Source organism: Choristoneura fumiferana, chromosome 13, assembly GCF_025370935.1.
Source record: "Choristoneura fumiferana chromosome 13, NRCan_CFum_1, whole genome shotgun sequence".
NCBI lineage: Eukaryota > Metazoa > Arthropoda > Insecta > Lepidoptera > Tortricidae > Choristoneura > Choristoneura fumiferana.
Window position 1 is genome coordinate 1,264,174 of NC_133484.1, and position 9,516 is coordinate 1,273,689.

The 9,516-nt window shown below is 39.8% G+C and overlaps 2 protein-coding genes across 2 annotated transcripts in view; both read left to right on the forward strand.

Annotated features, from left to right (window-relative positions):
* Nucleotides 1-254: 254 nt before the first annotated feature.
* LOC141434417 (uncharacterized) lies at nucleotides 255-6,157 on the forward strand. The gene is made up of 3 exons (XM_074096836.1): nucleotides 255-341; nucleotides 4,728-4,879; nucleotides 5,945-6,157. Exons 2-3 carry the CDS (start codon nucleotides 4,739-4,741, stop codon nucleotides 6,155-6,157), a joined length of 354 nt encoding a protein of 117 aa, XP_073952937.1. The 5' UTR covers nucleotides 255-341; nucleotides 4,728-4,738.
* Nucleotides 6,158-6,307: 150 nt separating this feature from the next.
* Nucleotides 6,308-9,516, forward strand: part of LOC141434418 (uncharacterized) — an 11,553-nt gene continuing 8,344 nt past the window's right edge. Inside the window, exons 1-3 of the mRNA XM_074096837.1 lie at nucleotides 6,308-6,343; nucleotides 7,067-7,278; nucleotides 8,826-8,998. Coding sequence (XP_073952938.1) covers nucleotides 7,116-7,278; nucleotides 8,826-8,998 — 336 coding nt within the window. The 5' untranslated portion in view covers nucleotides 6,308-6,343; nucleotides 7,067-7,115. The remainder of the gene's footprint in view (nucleotides 6,344-7,066; nucleotides 7,279-8,825; nucleotides 8,999-9,516) is intronic.

Consider the following 9,516-nt stretch of genomic DNA (forward strand, 5'->3'; position numbering starts at 1 on the left):
CAAATACGAAAGCGTTCAAAGGGTTAATGGGGGCTCAGCTGAACCAATCCTCCAATGCCCGTTTCCCTGCAACGTGTCAACAGTTGCACTGGCCACCCACGTCCCGTGACGTATCCTCGTTTATTGAACGCCCGCCCACCATCTCGGCGAATCAGAATAAAATGATTTTTACAGCTCCCCTTCTGTGTACGCCTGCGCCAACGCCACACATGCGCCCCGCGTGACACCTGTCAAAGGCTATCAGTCTCCGCAAAGGCAAATCCATCGCTACACCTTTGACGTCATTAAAAAACTTGGTGAAGGATATCTACAACTGCGTTGAAAAACAATGTGATTAGAAGGTAACAGTCAAATTGTACAAATCCTGTATTTAAAAACATTTTTTCGTGGCCATTGGTAGCGTAAGCGTTTCAGATTCAGGTTCTTTTAAAAACATATGTTACATTCCTAACCCTTTTTCGTAATCCGAATGCAGATCTGCCGGATTCTAGAACGATATATTCGAAATTCTCAACGGTTTTTATGATTAACGTCCCCTGATTGGTTAACGGTTTTGTCATAAATTCGTCCTTGGTCTTGTCTATTTTTAGCCTTGAGATGGATTTTAAGTACTGTCATCATCATCAATTATCTATTATATATATAGTGCTTGCTAGGTGACCTTTATTCTTGATTTCAAGAGATGTAGGTAGACTTGGATCTGTTACAATAATAAGTGGGTTAATTTAACCGTAAATTGGCGGTGGTTAGCTGAATTGGTAAATCGTCGGTCATTATTTTAATCGATGTACCTACATACTTATAGGTGCTTTTAGTTATTGTTTGTCTCTTTATACCTAACTTAGTCATTGTGTTTTTATACCACGCTTATACGCCTTAAAGCGAAAGGACTGATAATGAGCGCGTCATTTTAAATAACAATACAATATAGTTCTAATCATAACACGGATTTAATGCCTGTATAATATAAAACAAAATAAAGGTAACTAAAACTACATACAAACTAAAATTATAAATAAAAAAGTTGCCCAAAATCACTGCCAGGTGGTAGGGTGCCCAGAAGGTTAACTTTTCTTTACTCTCATATTGATTTCCTGCGTGCTTTAATAGTTTGTTATGTATCGCCTTACCATTAGGTACTTATAAAGCGTAATATCTCGGACAGTTATTAAACAAATTTGCATAAATGAGATATTTATTCACCGTCTCAGCTTCGAAGTCCATATTTCCTGTAGCTTAGCTAGTATCGCCTTTTTGTGGAAGAAAAGAACATTGACGATCAAAGACTGGACCTCCTAATAAACTATTTTATTACATTTCTATGACCTGGCCTGGTTGAAAATTCAATGCGTCCATATCTATATATGTATTTTATTATCCTATGTGAACAAATTCTTCCACGACTCGAAATACAAATTGAAATTCAAAATTGTTTATTGCATATTGCATGTCACATTACAGGCGTTAGGATGAAATAGTAGATATTTAACAATGAACTTATCACTTTCAATGCGAGGAAAAATAACGAAATTCTGTTCAAATTTACAATATTACTTTTTAAAAAGTATGCTACGCTACACATTTGTTTCAAAAATTTAAATAAGTATCAAAAAAAAATCTCGTTTTTTTTTGTTTTGTGTTTGTAGTGTCGCTATAAATGCTTGCAGATTTAGCTAACAGATTCAAAATTAAAAACTATTTCAAACTAAGTGGACTATGGTAATAAAATGAATTCATCCTTAATATGTATAATTAAATAGATTCATATTGTAATCATTAATTGTGTTTCACGAAATTAAATCATGTTTTTTAAGTATTTTTGCACAGTTGTCATTTTGAAATTATTTCCACGCCCTAATAAATGTATATACACAATCCTCCATTCACAAATTACACCCGTGCTTGGCTGTTTAGGAGTTTCCAAAAGTAATTTAAAAAAATAGTACATTACTGTAGAGGCCGGCAACACCACGTTCCGGCCGAGGCTTGTATAAATAATGCTTTTCACAAACATGACATGAAATAAAATAAAAAACAAGAAATCAAGCATGGCGGGACGATAGTCTGGTCGCCCTGTTGCGAGCGCGCGTGTCGCGCTGGCTACTGGCGCGGCGGCTGCGGGGCGGGTGCGCGCGGCCGCTGCGGAGCGTGTTGAAACAAAAGACGGTTACATTGCCGGCCAGCGGCCTGCAAAGTTGTATGAAATCTCTTTGCAGGCCGCTAGAGTGACCGCGCGCAGGCAGGCGAGCTGCAGCGCCTGCAGCGCGATACTTCTCGGCCTATTATTATTTGTAACTCAATTCACTTTTGTCCCTTTGCCAAACAACCATAATATTATTATATTCGAATAAAAAAATAATGCTTGCATATTTAGTATCGTAAAATAATTAGCATTCATCTTTTATCTCACCACGTTTTGGTGCCATCGCAATTACACGCAGTATCGACAACTGTCGCACTCGAGGTGTCTTATCAGACCGATAAACCGATAACACAAAATATCCAATATCGCATCACATTGTCACGTTGTTTACAAGCATGTATCTGATGTATCGTATACAAAGAGACAGTGATTTTTTGCTACTTAAAACGATTTTTGTAACTTTTTGGTGAATCACATGTGGTGTTACTTGGTTTGGTGTAATGGAAGTAGTAATTGAAAATAAGACTTTAATTTGTGTGCATTTAAAACAATTAATTTCATTGCCAATACCCGTAAACAATACCCAGGTACGTAAATGGTTGGAATTGATTAGGTGAGTACCTGTTTGCTAAGTTTTTAGGGTCCGGAGTCAAAATGGCAAAAACGGAACCCTTATAGTTTCGCCATGTCTGTCTGTTTGTCTGTCTGTCGTCCGCGGCTTTGCTCAGGGACTATCAATGCTATAAAGCTGTTATTTTGCACGGATACCTATATATGTAAACTATGCCGACAAAATGGTACAATAAAAACTAAAAAATTTTTTTTTAGGGTATGTACCTCCGATAGACGTGAGGTAGGGGTGGTTTTTTTTTTTTCATCCATCCAACCCTATAGTGTGGGGTATTGTTAGATAGGTCTTTAAAACCATTTTAGGGGTTGCTACGACGATTTTTCGATTCAGTGATTGTTTGCGAAATATTCAACTTTAAAGTGTAAATTTTCATTAAAATCGAGCGTTCCCCTCCCCCCTCTAAAATCTAAACCGATGGGTGGAAAAATTTGAAAAAAATCAGGATGATATTAAGTAAATCAAACTTACAAAGAAAACTATAACGATTAAGTTTTCTTGAGAATTATTAGCAGTTTCAGAGTAAATAAGGTAAGCTAAGGTATAAAATATACCTAAACTTGGAATATTCCGTACAAAATACGAAATCCTTAGAAAAATTTACTCAAGGTTATCGTAATGGCTACGAAACCCTATTGCGGGCGTGTCCGACACGCTCTTGGCCGGTTTTTTGTAGTATTTTACTTTCCTTACAGTTGAAATGTAAAGTAGAGTGTCTAACTCGGGTGAAATTACCCATTTCCCCTCGGACTATTGGCGCACTCTGGCGAAATGCGTCACTTTCCACCCTTGGTTATCAATCTACTATTTCAATGTATGCAATATGATACAGTTGATGCTTTAGGCCGACACGGTTTACATTGTCATCTGAGTGCTGGTCGTATTTATAGGCATGCCTCTCTTAACGACCGCGGCACTCAGCACTATTGCCATACCGGCAACCCATAAGCCTCAGGCTTGTCTGCCTCGGACGGAAATGAGGCCCGATGGATGTACATTGGTGCCTTGGAGTTTGGGCGAACCTTTGGCGTGGGACGTTACTTGCTCAGACACGCTGGCTCCGTCCTACGTCAGAGGTTCTGCCAATTAGCCAGAAAGTGCGCCTTTTTATCGAATGATTCCTTATTTGCGGCACTTGCGTTTCAAACTTTAGGACCGTGATTGGTTTTTGGAGTCTTGTTATTTCAACTCCAAATTTGTTACTTTTACAATTATTTTTTTTGTTTTAATAAGCAAACTGAGATATGTATGCATAGGAAAATTCGTGTCTAGATTCCTGTCCAGCGGTGGTGTAGGGGTTATAGCACGCAGCACGGATTGCTGAGGACCTGGGTTCGATTCCCAGCGCTGGTCTCTTTTCTGGTTTTTCTGTGCATCCATGTCTCAGTTTGTATTTTCGATTTAGGACCGTGGTCATCTGACACCAAAAAATGTGTTCGTGAGGTGTTGGATAAACTTTTTATTGTCTCTGGCGATCGGGCCGGGTCTTTTTTCGCCCAGAAACTGAGCTTAGCCGTGCAGCGAGGGAACGCCGCAAGCATGCTGGGCACGATGCCCCGGGTAGGCGAAATACAGGGCTTAGACATTTTTTTAATTGTTATTGTAACCAATGTGTTCTTATGACAATCATACGATACTAAATAACGGCACATTAAAACCTATCTTAAAGAAATGTCATTTGCAAATATCAAAATATCTAAAGGAATACCATGGGACGGCGATAGCGATAATACCGCCGTCCCGCCCGAAATAATAATTAACGATTAAACTTTGTGGAGGACCTATTTCGTAATTTTCTAAAGGCGGTTGTGCACTACAAGACCGGATCGGGAAAAAACGGTCCGATATTGCACGCCATAAATTTTCATACCAGTTTGTGCATTTTCCCCTTTCAGGGCTGTTTTTTTTCCGGTCCAGTCTTGTAGTGCACAAGCGCCCTAACTGTCGCCTTTCCAGCCGCCGGCATCATGTTCGAGGGCGCCGTGGCCGGCATCCTGAACCGGCTGCTCGGCAAGTACGTCCAGGATCTCGACACCGAGAACCTGAACGTCGGCATTTTCTCCGGCCAAGTCAATCTGAGCGACCTCAAGTTAAAGCCGGAGGCTCTGGTAAGACCTGAAACCATTTTTTTAAACCTCATATTTTTCGGGGCGTAAGTGCACCAAATGTAACTATGTTTTCATCACACTTGCTCGTAAACAGTGTCGTGACATGCAGGCTACCTTGGTTGCAACCCCCCAAATAAAACCCTCGACCTTAATGTGCTTGTCATGAAACCCGTGGTCGGTAAATGAGTCATTGCGCGTACACATTTTCTTGCCATGAAGCCCAAGGTCGGTAAATGAGTCAGTGCCCGTACTGATGGCGCTGCTGCAGGACTACATGGACCACATGCACACGCACGTTGCGGCGCATGCCGAGGGAGGGGGAGGTAGAGGGCGACGCTGCCAAGAGCACAGCCTAAGGTATCGTCAATATTTGGAACAATTATATTTTTCTTTTAAAAATATAAATTTTACTTGCAAATGTGATGAAAAACATTGTATGTCGCACGGGCGGTACTATAATTACGAACATCGACTCATTAAAGTCCTCAGTCTTCGACTTCGGGCTTCTAATAGACTCTCGTTCGTAATTCCTTATTTACCGCCCTTAAGACACAATGTACTAAAGCCTCATGTGTAGCCTCAGTTATATCGTTATATTTTCCTTTCTCCGCTTTGTTGTTTTGGTGAGTGCGCGTAGGGATTATTCCTCCATCTCCATTTTATCAACGGATATCCAGGCGATAGTACTATTCCATTGATCCACAATAAGCGGTTTGCTTCATCTTTCATAATGCGAACTGCTAAGGAATGGAATTCGTCTAGTCTGTATATCCGGATAAATACAATCTAGGGCTCTTTAAGGCTAGAGTTAATATATGTTATTGAACCAGTGAGTTAGTTACAGTTATACCTTTGGCCTCATCTGCACTTTTCATCAGGTGAGATAGAGGTCCATCACGGGTCAGTTCTACGTAAAAAAAAACTAAGTCTCTGGATGCAAAGGCCTATAATATAAAGGCCACGGATTGGCTCGAAAAATGTCGTGCATACATGGACTATTAATACGTGAATGACCAGTGTATACCTGCGTTTCATGTTATTTTTAATTCAAATAACTCTTTCCAGTATGAGCTTGACCTCCCGATCGATGTCAAAATTGGCACAATAGGCCGCATCAACCTTCAGATACCATGGACTGGACTCTATACCCAACCCGTCATCGTCAACATAGAAGACGTTTTAGTCTTAGTCGGGCCAGCCATCTCCAACAGCTACTTCGATCCCGAACGAGAAAAGCGCCTGACAAGAGCAGCTAAAAGAAGATACTTCAAGATCTAGAAGCCGAAAGTGAGATTCTTAAAGGCCCGCAGAATTTCTTCGAGCACTTGTTCACGGCTATTGTTAATAATCTGCAGATTTATATCAGGAATGTTCATGTGCGGTATGAGGATTCGATCAGCTCTAAAGATGGGCCGTTGCGTGCGGGCTATGTCTGCAGAGTCTCTCTATTGAGACTACTAATAGGTGAGTTGGTTTAGACCACAACCCTTCTTCTTGCTCCACTGTACAGTCACCAGCACCAATGTCTGTCACAACAAAGCCTGCATATTTTAAATATCTGATACGACCCTTACTCTACCTTTTTGTTTTTCCTTTTCGTACCATAAAAAGTATATAAACAAACAAATAAACAAACTACATACCTAACTAAAAAACACCCTGTGAGCAATGTTAAGTGTTATTTCATACCAATTTCGATTCATGTGTGTTACTGTGATAAAAAGAAACATTACAATTGTTTTTTGTTTTTACTAAGTGTTTTTTTAGATAAAGAACCAAGCTAGATCGATTGTTCGCCTACAAAAGTTCTGAGATAAATAACCGATATAAATAAATAAATATACAAATTGCTAAAATATATAAAATTACCTATAACTGTTGATATAATACTATAAAACTTAAAGTACACAAAGTTAAAAAAACAAAGGGCGAGTTAGAAAAGATGCTGACTGAGTCCCATCTTCTAGCTAGCTAATTCTTTGTCCGCGGTAACTGTCACCTCTTCATTCTCCTATGGTTTCTACCAATGGTAGTGACGTCATTAGTCAATTTTTAACAAATTCGGTCCCCATAGGTTATAATACGTGCCTTGTGTGAGATCTCTCTTCAGTAGTCTCCCCCACATATCTCACTATAATCTTATGATAAAGATAAAGAAAAAGTTATTCACTTAATACTCATCCTCAGCAAATGGAAGCCTTCAGTGACACCGGCGAACGCAACGACGGTGTACCAAATGATGCGCATAGAGTCCCTCTCACTGTACTGGAACCCGACGGCCACAGCGCTCGACGACGCAGAAATTGCGAACATAACACCGATGCAGTATTACAATTGGAAGCACTACATGATGACCGGGCTGGATAAATTTTCTATGCACCATGAGGATTTTGAGTTCTGTAAGTAGCTACTAATACCACACGGCGGCCACGCCGTACAAAATACGCGTTCTTGAATCTACATAGGCACGACGACGTCTGTAACACGCGTCAATGTGTGCGTAAGATGCAAGGGCCGACTAACGCAAAACCCTAATAAGTGCTACCAAAGACATTAAAAGGTACTTATATGTAGGTATGGCATAGATAGTGCAAATCAATGTAATCGTTAATCTTACCTATTTATTTAAACTAATTAATATGTGTCTGTCTGTATATTTAAGCATTATTATTTTCAATTATTCGGTAGGTAGTTTTTCATGTATTAATCGCGATAATTTCAGAAATCATTATTTGTTTAGAAAAAGGAAGTAGGTAGGGTACCGTTACCATTTCGCAAAATTATTGCTCCCGAACTTAGTGCCGTGCGGCCGACATACATCGCGTCGCGCACCCCGACTGCTTTCCTGCGGTTTCCTGCAATCTGCGCTTGAGGGGTGGGGTAACTCGAACCGGTGCGGGGCGGAACGTGGCCATTCTATACGTTAGTACTATTTATATTCTGTGCTAATACTATTAAGGGTGTTGCCAGCCGTTGGTTATTTGATAGTTTGAGTCCCGGAGATGGACATAGGATAGTTTTTTATCGGGAAAATTTTGTAGAAAGAGAGAGCAGAGAGTATAGTTAGCAACGAAGCATACGAGTGTAGGTTAGGTATAAACCGGAAGCATGTATGGCACATGACTTGTTTGTTTTGGGATCCATGGAGCGTATTATGATAGGAAGAAGGTAATATTTAACTGGTAATATTCGTAATTGCAAAGTGTAATTATATTTCAAAGTTCGTTGACAAAGTATAAATGTGAATAGGCAGTAATGGAATTATGCTAGGAGCATTAGGGAGATAGATCTAAGTTGTATGTGATAAATTTCCCAGTTGTAGCCGTGGTGGCCTCTCAAGCATAGGATCGTGGGTTCAATCCGGGCTTGCATATCTGAGTTTTCAAAATCCATTTGCGAAATGCATTTGAAATTTACCACGAGCTTTACAATACAATAACTCTTTATTGTACACCAACACAGTAAGCAGTACAGATAACACAGGTATATACATAGAGATTTTTTAAGGTGCAAAAGGCGGCCTTATCGCTTCAGAGCGATCTCTTCCAGGCAACCTTTACAATGGACAGAAGTAGGAATACATTTACTAGGTGGTGCAATTTACAGTAGATAAGAGCAGTAGTATTACTTGTGTGAAAGAAATACTTTAAGGAAAACTGCACACCTTTCGAGAAATTCAATCCTTTCCGAAGAGGAAGCCTTGCGGCTTTGCCAACGTATATTATTACTTTTTGTTTGGAAACTGTAGCCTCTAGGTTGGCAACGCATCTGCATACCCCTGGTGTTGCAGATGTTTATGGCGGTGGTGATCTCTTACCATCAGAGACCCACTTGCTCGTTTGCCATCCAGTCAATAAAAAAATGGTTCTGTTCTTATTTTATTTGCTGCGCAAAACGAATAGTAACACCAAATCAATCAAGTACTAGATACCTTTTTATTTTCCAGTACTAAAGCCAGTGACATGCAAAGTAAAAAGTCCTCATCAACCGCTCGAGCGAAGCGCGCGTGCCCCGCTACTCCTGGACGCAGTGCTACAAGACAGCGGCTGCAACTGTCCCGAAGGCAGTTCTTGTCGATTGACAATCTACTGTCTTCTTCCACAGGATACAGTTGAACAGGTGAGAGTAGGATGGAGTTGGGGACAAAGTCGGCTTTAAGTCGTTGTATTTTTTTGTGTTTTCGTTTCGTTCTTTTTTTATATATAAAAATAAATAATAAAAATGTCTAAGTTCAAAAGGTGAGGTCCGATAATTCGGGCCTATGGCAAATTACCTACATGAGGGCTTGAATTATCAGGTCGTACGTTTTTTTTATATATATAAAACTAAGCCGTGATCGAGCCTACTAAATATTGTAAATGCAGTTTGTAAGTCTGTTTGTTTATTATCTCTTCACGTCTAAACTGCTTTACGATTTAGATGAATTTGGTAGATATATAGTTTGAATTCCGAAGAAGGACGTAAGATACTTTCTATTCCGTAAAATTGCTTAGTTCCCGTGGAATGTGTTTTTCTGTGAAGCAAATGTGTTTTTCTAGAGATCTTACAGCCTTATTATTATTGGTTTGTGCGCCTTCTAAAACAATACTCACTACGCTCACTCATATTTATGGTACCTATCATCTCACCCAAATAAA

Bases quoted from the DNA above. Each gene is read 5' to 3' on its own strand.
- LOC141434417 (XM_074096836.1), top strand. From the start codon at position 4,739: ATGTTCGAGGGCGCCGTGGCCGGCATCCTGAACCGGCTGCTCGGCAAG. The intron at 4,880-5,944 runs GTAAGACCTGAA...AACTCTTTCCAG, and splicing joins AGTTAAAGCCGGAGGCTCTG to TATGAGCTTGACCTCCCGAT.